The following is a 19,700-nucleotide window of genomic DNA, read 5'->3' as shown; positions in this document are numbered from 1 at the left end:
CTCAGTTTCATTTCATTATAAAATCTTGCATATGTTTAAATTTTATTATCCACGATCTATATTTTGTAGGCTTGAACAGTACTCTTTACTGCTGTACTATTTTTTTAGTGCATGTGCTGGAACAAGTGACTGTTAAGCAGCAACATCATATTACTGTTTGACAAAATATTTTCCCCTGAAAACAGAGAGTATACTCAGGAAAAAACTCAATGGGTTTATAGCTACTTCACCATTTTGCTGCTGAATATGCAAAGGAATAAATATATGTAACAAACAGATGCCAAGTAGCATCATAAGTATGGTTTTCTATGTATTTGGAATAAAAAACATTTTGGCACCTTGTATATGTTAACAGCAAAAAACAACTTAGTTTTGTGATGTAGTTGCAGTATCAGTAGTTTAATTTTTGTAGTTATCAAAATGGTGGGAAAAAAGAAAAGAATCTGTTAAAAGTTTTTTAGAATTATTTTATCTTAAAATTACTAATCCCTCTCCAATCCATATACAGAATATTCCATGATTATCATACTCCCAATGATATCAAAATAAATAAATAAAAAATAATAATAATCCAGAGAACTGTAACAAAATTGTTTTTTTGCAAAGCAGGCTGTGGTCCTGGGATATTCAAGGCCTTATACACTTCAATCAGATCACCTCACAGGTGTCTAGTAACCAGACACTGCAATTTGCAGAACTTAAGCTCCTTTCTTGGTAAGAGCAACCCTTTGTTCCACTCACCAATCTCGCACTTCTCTATACTCACTCACAGCAGTTCTACATCCTTCCTGAAATGAAGACTCCAGATCTGCACACAGTACTCAAGGTGTGGCATGACCATTGCCTTATATGAATGTTTGGCAGTGTTGTTAATGACAGTAATGACGTTATGCTACTACAACAGAATCTAGAAAAGTTGGGCAGATGGGCTGAGAGGTGGCAACTGAAGTTTAACATTGACAAATGCAAATTACTGCATATGGGTAGCAGTAACCCCATAGTAACTACCACTGTGTGTGTGTTACTACACTCAGAGTAGTGAAGAATGAAAAGGACCTGGGGATAATTGTGAAGTCAGATATAGATGGTACATGTCACCGTAAGTACATATGCTGTGTATTCAAAGATTACATAATAGACTATAAAAGATTGCATATACTCTTAAGCAAAAAAAAATACAGAGCCTACTGTTAAGTGAGCACAGTTCTACTTTTGTTGTACAATTAAGTTATGGTAACCATAACAATATTTGTGCCACTGAGTAGCTCTCTTGGAGTATAAAACTATTTTTTTTTTTAACTGTAAGCTTTCCCTTTGGACCATCATGTCTTTCCATCCTCATGTTCCATCATGTGATGCAATAAACAAAATAGCACACCAGCCATCAAGGAAATGCTTGGAAATGAACATATGCTAAGCTTATAATGAGAGACTCCTGCCAAAAACACGCTCAACCAACAAAAGCACTGTCTGAATAATTTACATAAAACATAAGACTACAGAAAACATACAAGTGAGCATTGCCATTAATAAACTAATTGGAGAAGACCACAACCTAGAAACAATTGTGCCCCATTTTCTTAACACAAAATGCATATAAACATGCTATTGCAAGAAAACATCAATCCCTTGTATTATCAATGGATTTTTTTATTTGAGTCAACTTCAGCACCATTTATTACATGAGTAACATCCTGAATAGCAAACAGTAAAAACTATTTTATATTTATTGAAATATAATCATATATAAAATAGCAGGCTCATAGCAAATTTACTCACATATATAATATTCAGTTTCTTCAATTTTTTTTAAAAACTGAAATGAAGTTTATGAGGCACACAACTTTTGAAAAAGTGAGCAAAAAGCACACTTTTACAATCCTATACCTACATTGGTATAGGATTGTAAAAAAAAATTAAGCTACTAAAATTTCTATTTAAAACAAATAGAAAAGATCTCTTTAAACAGCTATATTAAATTAAAACCTGCATTATCATCAATAACACAATCTGAAGGTACATTCAACTCTTTCTTAACTTTCAACTGAAATACAAATGGTCAGTTTTTATGGATTAAAAAGAAAAAAGAAAAAAAAAAATTGACTACATATTTTTGCAGTTTTCAACTTTACAGTTTTTTTTTTTTTTTTTTTTTTATGAGAACCCCAAACACGAGAGGTATTAGAACCTATAGTACTTAGTACCGTGCTTGGGTTGGAGGTTGAAAAGACGAAAGAAGATATTTGTTGACATTGGACTTGAACTTCTGGAGATTGTAATTTTCAGGAAATACGTATGAAGGAAGGTTGTTCCAGAAAACGGCAGTTGAATGAATAAATGAGGAAGATGAAAAGTTGGTTCTGTGGGTTTGAAGCTGGACAGTAAATGGATGTTGACTGGTGGCGGCACGTGTTCGGACTGTTTTGAAAGAGAGAGCGGGAATTATAGAAGCCAATTCAGAAGAACAGTGCCCATGGAAGTATCTGTAGAAGAGGCATGCAGCAGAAACAGTACGTCTATGAGAAAGCGAGTGGAGAGACTCTGTTAGAGATGAATCATTAATTAACCTAACTGCCCTCTTCTGACTGGAATCAAGAAGCCTGAGAGAGGTTTTGGGGGCACCACCCCAGATGTGGGAACAATATTCCATGGCAGGGCGGATTTGCGATTTATACAGAGTGAGCAGCTGTTTGGAAGAAAAGTAACGCCGAGAGCGAAAGAGAAAACCAAGTTTTTTAGATGCAGAGGAAGCAATATTTGTAATGTGCTTGTGCCAAGAGAGATTAGAAGTCAGAGTAATCCCCAAAAGAGATATATCATTTTGCCTAGAAATCGGAGTGTCACTAAAGATAAGCATAGGAGCAGAAGAATCCTTTTTGCGAGATATAAGACAAGACTGAGTTTTAGAAGGGTTGAAATCAACTAAGTTGTCTTTGCCCCACTGGACAATTACCTGAAGATCGGCATTTAAGGAATTGGCAGCAGATTTTCGGAAACTTGAAGCTGATTGAGCAGGACAAGGTTTCTCAAAATGGAAAGTTGAATGCAATGTGCTATCATCAGCAAAACTATGGATAGGATTTCCAGTCAATGGAAGAAGGTCATTGATATACAAGAGGAAAAGAGTGGGGGAAAGAACTGAACCTTGGGGGACACCGGCATTAGTGGAGAAGTTAGAAGACAGAGAGCCTTCTACCGTCACCCTCAGTGAGCGATCAGAGAGAAAACTGGATAACCAAGTACTAAAAACAGTTGGCAAACCATAAGATGGAAGCTTGTTTAGAAGACCTTTATGCCAAACACGATCAAAAGCCTTTGAGATGTCAAGAGCAACTACTTGTGTTTCACCGAACCTTTCCATTGAATTAGTCCATAAATGGGTAACATAAGCCAGAATATCGCCAGTGGATCGACACTGACGGAATCCATACTGGCGATCGTTGATCAGACGGAAGGTTTCTAGGTAGTTTAAGAGTTGCCGGTTAATTGATTTCTCCATTACTTTAGAAAGAGTAGAAGTAATTGCAATGGGACGATAATTGGATGGGAGGGATTTGTCACCCTTTTTAGGAACTGGCTGGATATGAGCAAATTTCCAAGCAGAAGGAAAAACACCTTTGGAATAAGAAAGTGAAAAAAGGCGGCAAAGAATAGGAGTAAGTTCAGGAGCACAGGTTTTGAGAACAAGTGGAGAAATACCATCAGGACCTGGAGCTTTCTTAGCATCAAGATTCATCAAAATCCTTCTGATATCCTTTTGACGGAAGACCACAGAAGGCATTGAATGGAGCGTGTTAGGAATGGTGGGAGGTGTTTTACCAAGATCATTAATACATGAGCTGGAAGAAAAATGGGATGCTAGCAGGTCAGCTTTAAGTGCAAGTGACAACAGAACCATCTGGTTTGGACAGAGGTGGGAGCAGAGATGGACAAAAGTTGCGGCCAATAGCTTTGGCAAGAGACCAGAATGCTCGGCTACCATTAGGGCAAGAAGCAAGTTTTCTACTCATAGCCTGTTCAAACTCTATGGACTGATTAATAACTGCTTTACAATTGTTGCGAGCTTTGGTGTAGGCAGAAAATGAAACTGAAGAATTAGAAACAAGCCAATTACGATATGCAACATTCTTCTCTTGGACAGCCTTAGCATATTTGTTGGAGAACCAAGGTTTAGATAAAGGACGAGATTTTAAAGTGGAGTGTGGGATAAAGGATTCCATTCCTGCAAGAATAATTTCACTGACACGATCTGAGCAAACGTTGACATCAGAAGTTTTGAAACAGTAATCAGACCAAGGAAAAGAAGAAAAGAAGTCTCGCAGGTCATCCCATTTTGCATTCTTGTAATGCCAAACAATACGAGGTTGGGAATAGCCATGAGATAAAGGTTCCATTGGAGAAGAGACAATCACCAAGTTGTGATCTGAAGTGCTTAAAGGACCTCTCACTTCGACCTTGTAATTAGAAGGGTTGTTTGTGAGAAAAAGATGAAGCGTATTGGCTGTATGATTAGGATTGTCCGGTATTCTTGTAGGTAAATGAACAATCTGTGCTAGGTCGTTAGTAATTGCAAAAGCCTCAGCATCTCGACCTGCTGGGTCGGTGTAACTAGAAAACGGAAGCCAGCTGGAGTTGTGAACGTTAAAATCACCAAGGAAAATTACCTCACTGTTAGGAAATTTGGACTGGAGAAAGTCAAGTTGCAAAGAGAGGAAGTCAAAGAGCTCCAAGTGATTAGTGGTGTTGGGAGAACGGTAGAGACAACAGATGAATTTGACACAATGAGGTAGAGAGATTTTAAGCCAGAGAAGATCAAAGAGAGGAGATTCCAAATTGCCAAGTCTCTGACAGGGAATATCAGAACGGACATATGCACAAGTACCACCTTTGAGGCAAAAGGAATCATACAGCAAATAATTTGGACATCTGAGATGAGCAGTAGTTGAATCAACTGATAACTGAGATTCAGTCAGAAAAAGTACATGGGGTTTGGAAGACTGCAAGTGGAAATGGACATCGTTGAGATTGGAATTGAGACCACGTATATTTGTGAAATGAATTAGGAAGTCCTTGGGAGGTTTAGGTCTTTTCGCAGATAAGCTTGCTCTATTATTTTGACAATTCATGGTGTATTCAATAGTAAGAAAAAGTGGGTGGGACATGCTGTATGAAGTAATGAAATTTTTGGATATGGCGTACATGTGGTAAGAATATACCCAGATCCTTGACATAACGTGGCCTCGACAATGCTCCCCGCATACACACTACTCGGACTCCCTCCAGTCACTATCTGGCAGAGTAGAGGTAGCAAGATTATACACTAGCTGATCCGGAAGCCTCCTAGAGAGTTACCAATAGGTTTGGTCTGGTGTACTATCTAGCGGCCGGCCTGCGAACACCGTTTTAGAGCTGTACCCTCGAAATGTAAGGAATATCGGATCTCGCCACGACATTCATCATAACCTCAAAAATCATCAATCATACTGCATGATGGAAGAGATAGGGAAGGATTGGCCGGAACTTAGCTCTAGAGACTAAACATGGGTTCCACCACTTCAAGCCTCCAATAAGCAAAGTGGTGGTATTTCACCGGTTGATGAGAGTCATCTACTACCTAGTACTGCCTGGTAACATAGAGGGGCGGCGTTCCTCCATTGTATGCGGCTTAACTGAATGGAAGAACTTTCACATGAATAAATACAGTATGACATCCTTAAAAAATCCCCCCCAATTCTGTCACCCCCACCCACCCTTTAGAATATCACATTTTATTAAGTCTTAGACAATAGTTCAGTTACCAACAAAGAACACATATATTATATTTAATGAATGGTATAAAAATCATTCAAAACACAATTTATAAAATTATGGTCAATTTTATTAAATCAGGGATCTACAAAAGTACCATTATATAGTGAGTCCCCTTTGTTACTCTTGTGGCACTGAGTCAATCAGCCAGGATGAATCAGAAACCACCCCAATTGCAAATCAAACAACACAACAGTTATAACGAATAAAAGTACAGCCTCCACCCTGTAAAAGAATAAAAAACACCCATGTACTGTTATGTCAGTGAGGGTAGCATGATTTTTTCTCCCAGAACCTTGGGTTTTTCGTCCAGCAAAACAGAAAATCGATCTCAGGACACATGCAAATTTAGAGACAATATACACAAAGCAACATGGCCTTAGTCACCTATGCTCCTAAAAAAATTAAAAAAAAAAGATATGATTACTGAAGATGTTCTAGAATTACTGGTAGAAAAAAGACTTGCGAAGCGGATTTGGCAAAAATGGCATCGGAGGTAAAACCAAATCAATTCAGAGGATGATAGCACAGATGAAACTTTTCAACTTCCAAATTTTACACAAAAAGCATACGGGAAGGCATAACGTTAGTTGAGCAATTAAAATCTTATTTTTTTGGATGAAATTCTTGAATGAAAGGAGCCCAAAGTTCAAAAGGGAGCTTCAAAAATGCTTAGTTCCATAGGATGAAATTCACAAATATTTATCAAGCAAAAGCAAACAAAATCTAGAATGGTGTATTTTTGTTAGCTTTTGGAATGTAACAGCGCTTTTTGTACTCTTTCTCAGTCCTGTATAACAAGGTTTTTCACAACACGACATTTTACAGGAACCTAACTACCGTGTTATACGGGGGCTACCGGTACTTGGTTTTCAGGAAAGCTTTTCATACTGTTGCACATGGAAGACTACTGTACAAATTAGAGCAGTATGGCATTAAGGGAAAGTTGTTACAATGGATAAAAGGATGGTTGAGTGGAAGAAGACAGAGAGTGGTAATCAATGGATACTGCTCTATGTGAACTAATGTTATTAGTGGTGTCCCTCAGGGTTCGGAGTTGGGCCCATTGTTGTTTTGTATATTTATCAATGATATTGATGAAGGTATATCAAGCTTAATGTATGTCAAAGTTTGCAGATGATACAAAGGTTGGCAGGGTTGTTAATAACAGTAATGACAGTATGTTGCTGCTGCAACAGGATCTGGAAAAATTGTGTAGATGGGCTGAGAAGTGGCAACTGAAGTTTAACATTGACAAATGCAAAGTACTGCATAAGTACTGCAAAGTAACCCCAGAGAAATGTACCAACTGGGTGGTGTTACACTCAGGGTGGTAGAGAATGAAAGAGACCCGGGGTAATTGTGCAGTCAGATATGAAATTTTCTGAGCAGTGCAGACAGGCTGCCAGAGTAGATCATGGGGGCTTATCAATGATATAGAGAAATTTTGCAAGAAAGGGTACAGAGAACGGCAACAAGACTGGTGAAGGGAATATAGCGGTGCTCTTATGAAGAAAGGCTTAAGTTCTGCAAACTGCAGTTTCTGGAGACTAGGCAGCTGCAAGGTGATCTGATCGAGGTGTATAAGGCCTTGAATCAATTCAGCAGGCTCAATGCTGATGGGATTCTTTCTCTTGCTCGGATTACAAACCTGATATATTCAAACTGAGGAAAGACAGTTTTAGAATAGATGTACAGAAGTTTGCCTTTAGCTAGCGGGTGTTTGATTGCTGGAACAAACTTCCATCTGTTGTTGTGGAAGTTGATAGCTTAAATAAATTCAAGGCAGAACTGGACAAACATTTGGAATGAATGGATCAGTGAAATGAGAAGGGTTATTTTATTTTTATTTTTTTTTTTGGCTGATGCTGTATAAGCTTGCTTTCTTGCATCATGTGCCTCTACTAATGCTAACTGTAGCAAGTAAAAGCCTCTATGGCTCTGATGAGGTTTTACAAAGTGAAGGAAACTCCCTGAAGTAATGTAGATTATTCAATATTTGGAAGTGTGGGTAATTCCAAAATTCGTGATTGGGATAATTTTCAGCTTTGTATTTTGTAATAACAATAACGAACAAGACAATTCCGCACAACAGACTGGACATAACCCTCGTCGACAAGAAGAAAAAGGCTACCTATCTGTCGACATAGTGGTGTCCAACGCTGACAACCTCCAGAAAACCCACAAGGAAAAGATCAGGAAGTACACAGAACTAAGACAGGAGATCAAAGAGATGTGGCACAGGCAATAATAACTGACTATCCTGATCATTATGTCAACCACTAGTATGGTGCCAAAGACTCTACACAAGAGTCTAGCAGCAATAGGTCTCCCAGAGAATGCTTACAAGGAACTCCAGAAAGTTACAATCTTGAACGCCTGTAGGATAGCCAGAGTTCCTCGACAACAGTAACACCAAAATTAGCATTAGCATTAGTAGAGGCACATGATGCAAGAAAGCAAGCTTATAAAGCAAGAAAAGCATTGAAGCATATAAAGCATTAAAGCAAGAAAGCCAATAAAAAAAAAAAAATCCTTCCCATTTCACTGATCCATTCATTCCAAATGTTTGTCTAGTTCTACCTTGAATTTATTTAAGCTATCAACCTCCACAACAGATGGAAGCTTGTTCCAGCAATCAACCACCCGCTGGCTAAAGGCAAACTTCCGCACATCTATTCTACAACTGTCTTTCCTCAGTTTGAATCATGCCCCCTCAGGTTTGTAATCTGAGCAAGAGGAAGAATCCCATCAGCATTAAGTCTGCTTAATCCATTCAAGGCCTTATACACCTCAATCAGATTGCCTCACAGGTGCCTAGTCTCCAGAAGCTGCAATTTTCAGAACTTAAGCCTTTCTTCATGAGAGCACCCCTTTGTTCCCATCACCATTCCCAGTCTGGTTGCCCTTCTCTGTACTCATTCTAGCAACTCTACATCCGTACTAAAATGAGGTCTTCAAACCTGTTCGCAGTACTCAAGGTGTGGCCTGAACATTGCCTTATACAATGGGATAATCACCTCCTTATCCCTGATCGCAAAATTCATGTATATCATTGACAAGCCCACATGATCTATTCTGGCAGCCTGTCTGCACTGCTCAGAAAACTTCACTGCACAATTACCCCAAGATCTCTTTCTCTCTCCACTACCCTGAGTGTAACACCATAAAGTTGGTATGTTTCTCTGGGGTTACTGCTACCCATATGCAGTACTTTGCATTTGTGAATGTTAAACTTCAGTTACCACTTCTCAGCCCATCTACACAACTTTGCCAGATCCTGTTGCAGCAGCATACTGTCATTACTGTTATTAACAACACTGCAAACCTTTGTATTATCTGCAAACTTTGACATTAAGCTTGATATACCTTCAACAATATCATTGATAAATACACAAAACAACAATGGGCCCAACACCAAACTCTGAGGGGCACCATTAATACATTAGTCCACATAGAGCAGTACCCACTGACCACCACTCTCTGTCTTCTCCCACTCAACCATCCTTTCATCCATTGTAGCAACTTGCCCTTAATGCCATACTGCTCCAATTTGTACAGTAGTCTTCCATGTGCAAGAGTATCAAAAGCTTTCCTGAAATCCAAATTATGGCTAAGGGTTTGCTTACTTCCCTTGCTGCCTCGTTCATTATAAATGGATAGAGTCCATCTGCCCCAGGTGCATTTCTTATGTTTAACTTCAACAATTTCTCTTCCCCTTTGCTCACAGTTATTACAAAATCACTTAACTCCCTTAGAATTTGAATCACTTAGAATTTGAGAGAGATCTGGCCCTCTCCTCCTTGAATAACTGCTCATGTGTGAATGTAGATGCAAAATACTCATTTAGTTCGGCAGCTATCTGAGAATGATCATCTACAGTCAAACCATTGATATCAAGTGGACCAATCCGATTCGTCCCCTTCCTTTTAGAGTTTATATAAGTAAAGAAGTCTTTGCTGTTTTTCTTTGCATCCTTTGCCAAATATTTTTCATAATCTGCTTTCACTTGCCTGTGATCCTTTGTGATTTGATTACAGACTAGCTTGTATCTATCACAGGCTTCTGTGTCATAACAATCACCCTGTGCACTTGGTAACAGTACCCCTCAAGGGGTGGAACTGCCCCCATAAGGGAGAAATAATATAATAACAACAATAACAAAAAATGACAACTTTGTAAATGTCCTTTCTTGTAAAAAAAAAAGCATCGCTCTTGTTTTAAGCATACAAAAGAATGACTATTACTAATGAAGAATTTTTTTTTCCCCCAGTACCTAGTCACAGGGTACTACGAGTTTTTCACTCAATTTATAAAAGAAATATTTTAACTGCTGAGTTTGTTACTTTCAATATACTTTTGATTTTTTTTTTTCATTTTTTGTAAAAAAAAAAAAATTTGAACTGAATAATTTATCATAATAGCTTTTAAAATATGAAATTCCTTTCTGTTGTTGTGTAGACTAGTTTATCATAAAAGTAATACCTACTAACTGATCTCTTTTGCTGTAATGAATTACAGAAATTTTTATAATTTCCCTTATCTTTTTTTTCACAGACATAATGAATATTTGTTCACGTGTGTTTTACAACAATAATGATTAAAATAAAGAATGATAATTATTATTATTATTAATACTGTTTATTTTTTTAATTTTAAACACACATGAAGAAACAAATGTATTTAGTATTCTTCATAATACTTAAAGTAAAATGACTCCTAAGTTCAAAAGTTTGCTCAATTCTAAAATTAAATTTTTATTAAGATATTGGAAGTAATGAATAGGTGAAACAGGAGGTGTAATTTTTTTTTTTTTTGCTGATGCTGTATAAAGCTTGCTTTCTTGCAGTATTTGTCACTGTAATGCTATTATTCCATTTTCAATGATTTCCTAATGTAATAATAACATGCCACACCCTTGCTTTGGTGAAATCTAATTATCTTTAAGTTGTTTCTTCCTCGCCTCTCCTTCCTTTTAGAGGGCAATGGAAAAAGATTTCTGTTCTTATGTATATTATATGACATATTTTCTAACTTGTTGACAAGGAATTAAAGTCCCTTAAATTCAGTTTCATAAATTTACCCTTAATTTCAATAAAGATTGTATTGTATCATTATTTTTTAATTAATTTCTCACCTGAGTGATCTGTGAAAATAGATTTTCAATAATACTACTTCGTTCCTTCCTTTCTACACCCCCCCCCCCCACACACACTCTTCAAAACATAGCAGCATGTCCTCCAGTGGACAGAGGAGATGTGAGGTAGCTGATAATCTCACAACATTAAATTATCTAAGGAAACTAAATCTTCCATAAGTTGAAAGAGAGCAACAAATTAATGATTAATGCTTAAGGACTCACAGTGAAAGAGAAAAGTTGAATCATTTCTCATGCCATTAAGTTTGTTCAGGGCAATATTAATTGTGTATGTGGAAGAATCATGATGTGGCCTTAGAGAGGGCTGCCAATCAGATTTGTATCTTACAAAAAAGTTCACTAAAGCTTCAAGAGGCTACATGGAAGAATAAAAATAAATATAAATTAAAGTTAAAATTTATAATTAAAAGCAAAAATAAATTAATTATCTAGTGTTACAAAAAAAAGTTCATTAAAGCTTTAGAAAGCTCCAAGAAAGAATGCATAAATTAAAGATAAACAATTCAAAGCAAAATAAAACAGATGATGATATTATTATTATTACTTTGTTTATTTGTTTAATTTTAAACAAATATGAAGAAACAAGTAGTCTACACTGTTTCCCAGTGTTACAGCATATTGCTGGGGAAAAAAAATCAACAATTTCTTATTATCTGTCAAATTATCAAATAATCAAAAAGTTCTTATGTTGATATCTCAAAGAAGTTTATATACTGATCTTAAAAGTTTAAACACCTTTACTAGTTAAATTGGCATCATTAAGTATATCTCACATTGTGAGAGAACTATGTATTCTAATTATCTACATTTTTGTTTTACCATTTTTTTTAATTTCCTTTATGTTAGTTTAGCACTGAATTCATCATAAAAACAGAAGGATAGTGAAAAACTATGTATTTTAATTACTCAAGAAGTAGTAGTGTAACTACAAATTCTGCTCCTTCCATGTAATTCTTTAATGGATCTCATGCCATGCTTTTTAACAACAATTATCAGGCTCTCTGAATATTTGAGGAATAAAAGTTGAAACTTTTATCCTAACATGGATATCCTCTTTTGACATGCATAAAAATTAATGAACTTGATTTCTGAATTTTACACCATCTGGAAGCCTCCTAGAGAGTTACCAATTGGTTCGGTCTGGTGAATTATCGAGGAGCCAGCCTGCAACACTGTTTTAGAGCTGAACCCTTGAAATGTAAATGCTTGCAAGTAGATGATATATAACTAAGCTGCCAAGCAGTAATGCTTATATTGCTGTGTGTGGATTTATATGAACCAAAGAAAACTTTGACAATAGATACAATTTAATTTGCTTCAAGTAAACATATATTCATTGGTAGCGTTCATTCATTGATAAAATGAATTCAAGGCTGCAGTATAAAATTTACTGTCACATATTGTAAAAGACGATAAAGTCACCAGAGTTAATGGGACCTCTGCATCTAACTTTATATTCATCAGGAGGGAGTTACAATAGGCCCCTTGACTTCCAGATATACCATTGATAAAAAAAGATTATTACTGCACCTATCTTAAATAATAATACAAATTATTAGATTGAATTATTAAATTATTGTCAGAGATAGGACTCAGTAATTCCAAAGAAATCCTCAGTAATCTCTTTCTAGAAAATGAAAGTAGTTTATGACACTTCTCAAATTATACTTTCTTCAAGGGCATTCATAATTATGTAACACTCTTATAATTTTGTTGCAACAATGAGGTAGGAAAACCCTACCACTGACAAATCAATTTCTCCATACTGGCAACATCCAGAAATAAATATATTTTTGGTGAGTTAGGATAATTTTATTATTACCAAGGCAACTTGAAATGAGGCATAAAGTGTGTCACGTTATGTCTACAATATACATTTTTCCTCTGAGAAAATCCTGAGGCAAATCAGGATTTTTTCAGAGAAAAATACTGAGAAAATCTTGCACCCCAACCCAAAACCAACACAAAATCTCAAAAAGACCTATGTTCTTTGCATCACTGATGCATTTAAAATGTGCACTTTTCTAAACAACTGGCAAATATTACTTATTAGTGGATTTATTTTGATATTTTTTTATTTTAACATTTTTTTTGGTGGATTTATAAAATTATTGATATTATCATCAGTAATTTTATAAATCCATAAAAAATGTTAAGCTACTTAATACTCTTAAAGTTCTCTTCAAAGTAATATTCTCCCTAGAAAAATTATTCTATACAGTTTATATGTTATGATTTAAAAAAAATAATTAATCAGAATTGTATCATTATCTGCAAAAGGAGGCGAAACTTCTACAACAATGCATTTTTCATAATTAGTTAGTAGTCGATTAGATGCTTTAAGGAGAATCATGCCATGACTTAACTGCACTACTTGCTGGTACATATCTGGGGAACTGATATTAGTATTAGCAAATGATGCAAGGAAGCAAGCTAATCCATTCATCACCTGTCCATTCTTCCAACAATTTATCCCATTCCTCTTTAAATTTATGCAAATTTCTACATATCCCTGCAACCATCCTTCCTTGATTTAATTTATGCTCCCTTATGTGTGTGTTGTTTGAGCAAGAGTAAGGATGCCATTAGCATTCTAGTATCGGTCAAGACCTTGAGAGTGGTGCCTTGGCCACCATATTCACTGTATTGAGTTAAAAAGCAAACTGTTTCTGATATTCGCGAGGCTAAAGGAAAGCTCCAAAGTGCCCTTAAAAACCTCAGTCAGATCACCTCACAGGTGCCTCATCTCCAGATGCTGAATTTGCAGAACTGAAACCTATCTTGGTAAGTGCATCCCTTTGTTCCCTAACCGATTTCGTTGCCCAATTTTGTACCCAATCCACGAGCTCTACATCCTTCCTAAAACGAGGCTTTCAAACCTGTATGCAGTGTAATCAAGATGTAGCCTAACTATTCCCTTATACAGCAGAATAATCACCTTATTCCTGCAGGTAAAATTCCTATATATTATCAACAAAACAGAAAGGCAGCCTGTCTGCACCACTCAGAGAACTGCTTATCTGACTACACAATTACTCCAGGTCTTTGTCATTCTCCATTACACTGAGTGTGATACCACACAGATGGTATGTTATTCTGGGATTACAGCTCCATATGCAGTACTTGGAGAGGCCTTCATCCTGCAGTGGATTGAAAATGTTGTTATTTGTTTTTTTTTTTTTTTAGGAGCATTAGCAACTAAGGCCATATTGCTCCAGGGATATGCGGTGGTCATTCCCTGACCTTTCCACATACTCCATATTTGGTGGCTCACGGGCTCGAACACCGGTCTAATCAAGAAGTGTGTGCTACGTACTGCTGCTCCAGCCCACCTGGCTACGGAGGCGCCGGACTGAAAATGGCTGATGATGATGATGCAGTACCTTGCATTTGTCAATGTTAAATTTTAAATGACACTTCTCAGCCCACTTCCAGATATTTCTACGCCAGCAGCATACCCTGATTACTGTCATTTTCCAATCTTTATACAAACTTAATACTAAGTTTGCAGATGATACAAAGTTTTCTGTTTGATATGCCTTCATCAATTGAAAACAATCATGGGCTCAGCACTGAACACTAGAGAACTTCAGTAATAACATTAGTCCAAGAAGAGCAGTGTCCACTGATAACCATTCTCTGCCTTCTCCCACTCAGCCATTCCTTTAACTTTAACAGTAACTTGCTTCTAATGCCACAGTGCCACAAAATGTTTAAATAATTTGTGGGAGATTTAAGATTTCTTTCAGTTAAACTCTGTATGGTATTTAAATCTATCTGTGCAACAAATTATCAAATTAAAATCCTCTAATAACACAAATGAATAACTTGGCATAGACAATCAGCATATATGTTAATATTCCTATTTAATTACTATTATTAAAAGAGAGAGAGAGAGAGAGAGAGAGAGAGAGAGAGAGAGAGAGAGAAACAAAATAAAACATCCTTTCACTCTCAGTTGATATTCTACTATGTACTTTAGAATACTACTATCTACTAATTTGTTTCATCAAATTTTACTTACAAATACATGATCACAATATTCATAACTCTGTGCAGATGTAATTTGAATAATTTATTCCACTAATTTACCTTTATAATTTAAATCCATGAAAAATTAATACTTACATCATGAAAATAGCCAGTAAAGACTTTCTCTTGAAAGAATGAATATATTCTCTGAGGAAGTATAGCCATAGTTGTTCCAATCCCACCTGATTCATATGAATGTCCCAAGTAGGAACAGTTTCATATCCTCCTGACAAACGGGGATCCTTTAAAAGCCAAAATGGAAATAAAAGTTTTTCAAAATTTACTTTTGAACAGGTACTATTTCGTAAAATTTTTCTTTTTATCTTAAAGGAATTAACTGATTATATTGTGTATAATTTGTAATAGTAAAATACTACACAAACTAAACACAATATAATCAACAAATGAAATTTCAATTTAGCATATGCGCACAGATGATTGAAATTTGATTCATATTGTTATAATTAAAAACTTCACTGTAAATTACATACACAAACTAAATAAATTAATAAAACAAACATTATAACCTTGTTAGAGTTAAAACAGACCCACTGGAGAATATCTCCAGTGGGAGAAAATACAACAGTAAAAGTTTAAAATCAACTTTACATGCTAAAATCAAAAACAAAAACTAACAAATTTAAAAAATACCTTTTCGCTGGAAACAGTACAAACTACATTCTACCCTTAGCCTTCAAAAAAAAAAAAAAAAGAAATAAGAATGAAGCTGAGATGGTGGGAAGTTCTTTGTTTGGATCTGGTCTGGCAGTGTGCATGCTTTCTCTCTGATCAGGCAGTGTAATTTTTATATGGTGGCTGACCTGTGATTCTGGGTAGTGTCTACTGGCATACCTTGATTTTTTGTGATAGCAATCTGGTATATCGTGGAATGCTGTTACCACTATCTGATTGCTGGCATGTTTTAGATGAATTTGGTACCATTTCAGAAACCAGTAAGGGGAACTTTTGTAAAGAAGAGGTAGGAATTATAGGAGCTTAATCATATTAGACATTTCATTCACATACGTGAAAAAAAAATAATAATAATAAAAAAATACATACATACATATATATATATATATATATATATATACACACACTCATTAATATATATATACTCATTAGGGTCAACAATAATTGTTGTTGACCCTAATGAGTTAGGATGCAGGGCAACCTGGCTTAAAAATGCATCACATTCCCAAATCTTATATTAAAATGAGATTTTAACATGAAAAATATGAAATCAAATAAACAGAAACCTAAAAATCTCAGGCACTTACTTTTAAACTGCTTTATTAGTTAGTTAAAAATTAAATGGACTGAACTGTTTAATATAATCACATAGAAAAATGTGCACCCTCTCAATGTACATCTATAATGATTTGAAGCAATAAAACCAAGAGCCTGATGGTGGCTTTCATGATTGTCATCAGTTAGTTAGTGAGGCCGGAATGAAGGGGGGGGAGAAATTATGTGTTTCAATTCCTATGATACAATTTGTCCAGATATGGAAATTTGGTGTTACTTAAATTCCAAATTGGTGTGAAAGCTGAGGACAGCTTGATATTAAGGATTAAACATTGTGTGTTATGTTTAAACCATTCTATTGCTGAATCAATTTTAGGTTGATGGTTCGAATAATGAACATGGGTAGTGAGCTTGGTGGTATGATGTGACATTTTTAAACTTGTGTTATGGCTCTGGTGTTCAATGTATTTGATGTGCTATATCTTATTGTGGTGCTTCCAATGTAACATGCATTGTAACCTTGTTGATAGGGAATTAAATACACGTATTGATATCTGCGACATCATATTTTTGGGTATTTTTATAACTACTGAAAAAAGTATTGACTTTATTATATGTTGAGAAAATTAAAGATATGTTGGTACCTAAGAATACATTCCTAAGTTGTCTGGCGAACTGGCTGTGATATGGAATAATTATGATGTTTGTAGTTAGCTGTTTATTTGTTGCAGACTGAATTTCAAGTCTCTTTTTTACTTCATGTATAGTTTTTTATGAGGTTATACAGATATTTCTTCCTTAAGAATATTTTTGTTGGATATCCTAATTCTGTTTTTAAGTCATTTTCATGTACTTTATTGTGTTATGTATTTGAGTAAATAAAGCTGATTTTTTTAACACTTATGGATGATGGGAATGGAAATGATCTGTGTGGGTGCTTTTTCTATAAATACAAGTATGTAATTTATTACTGTCTTTGAAACTTTTAAGATTCAAAAAGTTTATGCTATTATTCAGTTCATATTCTAATACATATTTCAGTTTTTGATGAACATTATTAAATTTATCAAAAAAGGTGGTCTATTATTTGTTCGCTGGAAACTATAAGAATGTCATCTGAATAATGGATGAAAAGTTTGACTCTGTGTGGCGGGGGAGAGTTTGAGAATATTGTCCTCTATGGAGGATAAGTATATTTCAGATAGTGAGGCTGATATACCTAGACCCATAGGAAGTCTGTACATTCGCATGTAAGTATCAGTGTTGAATTTAAAATGTCGGGCTTGAATAAGTAGGGAAGTAAGTATGACAATGTTATCAATGGAAATTGCACTTTGCTGTTTTAATTCATTGTCAAGAATGTCTCTTGTGAGCCATTCCTTTAATTTGTTTAACGTAAAGTCTATGTTAACAACAGTATATAATGATATAATACTGAAGGAAGAAAGAATATCTGTGTCTAATATTTCAATATTCTGGATTAAGGAGTAGGCATGAGCTGTGTCATGTGTTTTGAATTTGTGTTGGGGGTAATTATTTTTTTCTATGTAGTATGAAAGATTGGCAAGTGCAGATTGTTTATACGAAATGATGGGACAGAGTGGTTTGCCTGGTTTATGTAATTTTTACAATTCCAAAAATTTGCGGCATGATGTTGTTTCTGATCCTTACTGATTGCAATGTATATAAATCTATTTCTTTATTAATGTGTAGGATGGTGAGAAACTTGTCTATTTTATTCTTTATTTTGTTTATATTATAGCTATTGTCAATTTCGTATATGTTTGTATCATTTAATATATTTCAAATTTTTTTTATTATATTCTGATTTATCTAAGATAACTATCATGTCTCCTTTATCAGCTTTTTGTATTATAATGTCATTGTGTTGCTTTAGTTTTTTTTAACTTATTTAACTGTTGCAGGGGAATGTTAGGTACTGTTTAAATTTTTTAATTTATAATAGAATAATGCATAATTCTATTTTTAACAGGTGACTGTTAAGTTTTACTTGTAATTCAACTACAGACTCTTTTATGGGGTAGTGATTGCTTCTTCTTAAGGTGAAGTTAAAATCGTAAACTAAAACTGAGAATTAATTATTTGGCGAGAGTGCATATGAATACTAATTACAATATTTTATTATAAATATTAAAATATTTATAATAACAAATATTTTAAAATAACAAATGTTATTATAAAGATATTACAATATTTTTATATTATGCATGTTACTATTTTCATTTTTTTGCATAAAGTAAATAAGTTTATATGTTTTAATCTTTATATTTTATAGATAGTACACTACTTGACAAAATTAACAGAACAAAATGTTTTTCATGTATTTTTTATTGTGAACAGTGTCGCTCAAAGCGACACTGTTCACAATAAAATATCCTGGCATGCAAATTCCGAGCTATCACCTTACAGAACCACACATTATGCAAATTATTCAAGCCCATAAAAACATGGGTTGTGACCACATCATTTCATTGCTGTTTGTTGGCTTGCTCAGTGGGATAGCCACATGGCTATCCCACTATCAACTCTGTGGTACTACACTGACAGTGGTAGAGAATGAAAAGGACCTGGGGTAATTGTGCAGGCAGATATGAAGTTCTCTGAGCAGTGCAGATGGGCTGCAAGAGTAGCTCATGGTGTCTTGTCAATGATATACAGGAATTTTTCTAGCAGGGATAAGGAGGTGATTATTCCCTTGTATAAGGCAATGGTCAGACCACACCTTGAGTACTGTATACAGGTCTGGAGGCCTCATTTCAAGAAAGATGTAGAGCTGCTGGAACGAGTACAGAGAAGGGCAACAAGATTAGTGAATGGAACAAAGGGTTGCTCTTACGAAGAAAGGCTTAAGTTTTGCAAATTACAGTGTCTGGTGAGTAGGCACCAGCAAGGTGATCTGATAGAAGTGTATAAAGCCTTGAATGGTTTGAGCATGCTCAATGCCGATGGGATTCTTCCTCTTGCTCAGAATAATCACCTGAGAGGGCATAAATTCAAATTTAGGAAAGACAGATGTAGGATAGATGTGCAGAAATTTGCCTTTAGCCAGCGGGTAGTTGGTTGGTGGAACAGACTTCCATCCCTTGTTGTGGAAGTTGATAGCCTAAATAAATTTAAGGCTCAGCTGGACAGGTATTTCGAATGAACGGAGGGGTGAAATGGGTTTTTTTTTTTTTTTTGGCTGATATTGCATAAGCTTGCTTTCTTGCATCATATGCCTCTACTAATGCTAATATCTCCAGAACTTAGGATGGCAAGTCATCGTTGTTTAGATGATTCTTTGAGATGGCAGGCTGTTGAACGACTTGAAGCCAAACAATCGCAGGCAGAGGTGGCATTTTGGCTTAATGTGTCATGCAGTGTCGTCTTGGCACCATGGAAGCAGTTTCAAGAGACAGGAACCATTGCAAGAAGAGCTAGCCAAAATTGCTGG

The 19,700-nt window shown here is 35.4% G+C and overlaps 2 protein-coding genes across 4 annotated transcripts in view; one reads left to right on the top strand and one right to left on the bottom strand.

Annotated features, from left to right (window-relative positions):
* The window catches only part of LOC150085184 (uncharacterized), a 116,823-nt gene that overhangs the window by 276 nt on the left and 96,847 nt on the right, over window positions 1-19,700 (bottom strand). For all 3 annotated transcript variants that reach the window (XM_090373079.1, XM_090373080.1, XM_090373081.1), the window contains 2 exons: window positions 15,095-15,240; window positions 11,171-11,321 (listed from right to left, as the gene is read on the bottom strand). In XM_090373079.1, coding sequence (XP_090229205.1) covers window positions 11,171-11,321; window positions 15,095-15,163 — 220 coding nt within the window. In that variant the 5' untranslated portion in view covers window positions 15,164-15,240. The remainder of the gene's footprint in view (window positions 1-11,170; window positions 11,322-15,094; window positions 15,241-19,700) is intronic.
* Window positions 1-19,700, top strand: part of LOC150085185 (immunoglobulin domain-containing protein oig-4-like) — a 302,327-nt gene that overhangs the window by 209,290 nt on the left and 73,337 nt on the right. The window lies entirely within an intron of this gene.

This window comes from Mastigoproctus giganteus, chromosome 5, assembly GCF_048544385.1.
Source record: "Mastigoproctus giganteus isolate SK-2022 chromosome 5, ASM4854438v1, whole genome shotgun sequence".
In the NCBI taxonomy this organism is placed as follows: Eukaryota; Metazoa; Arthropoda; class Arachnida; order Uropygi; family Thelyphonidae; genus Mastigoproctus; species Mastigoproctus giganteus.
This window is presented reverse-complemented; position numbering and strand designations above follow the sequence as displayed.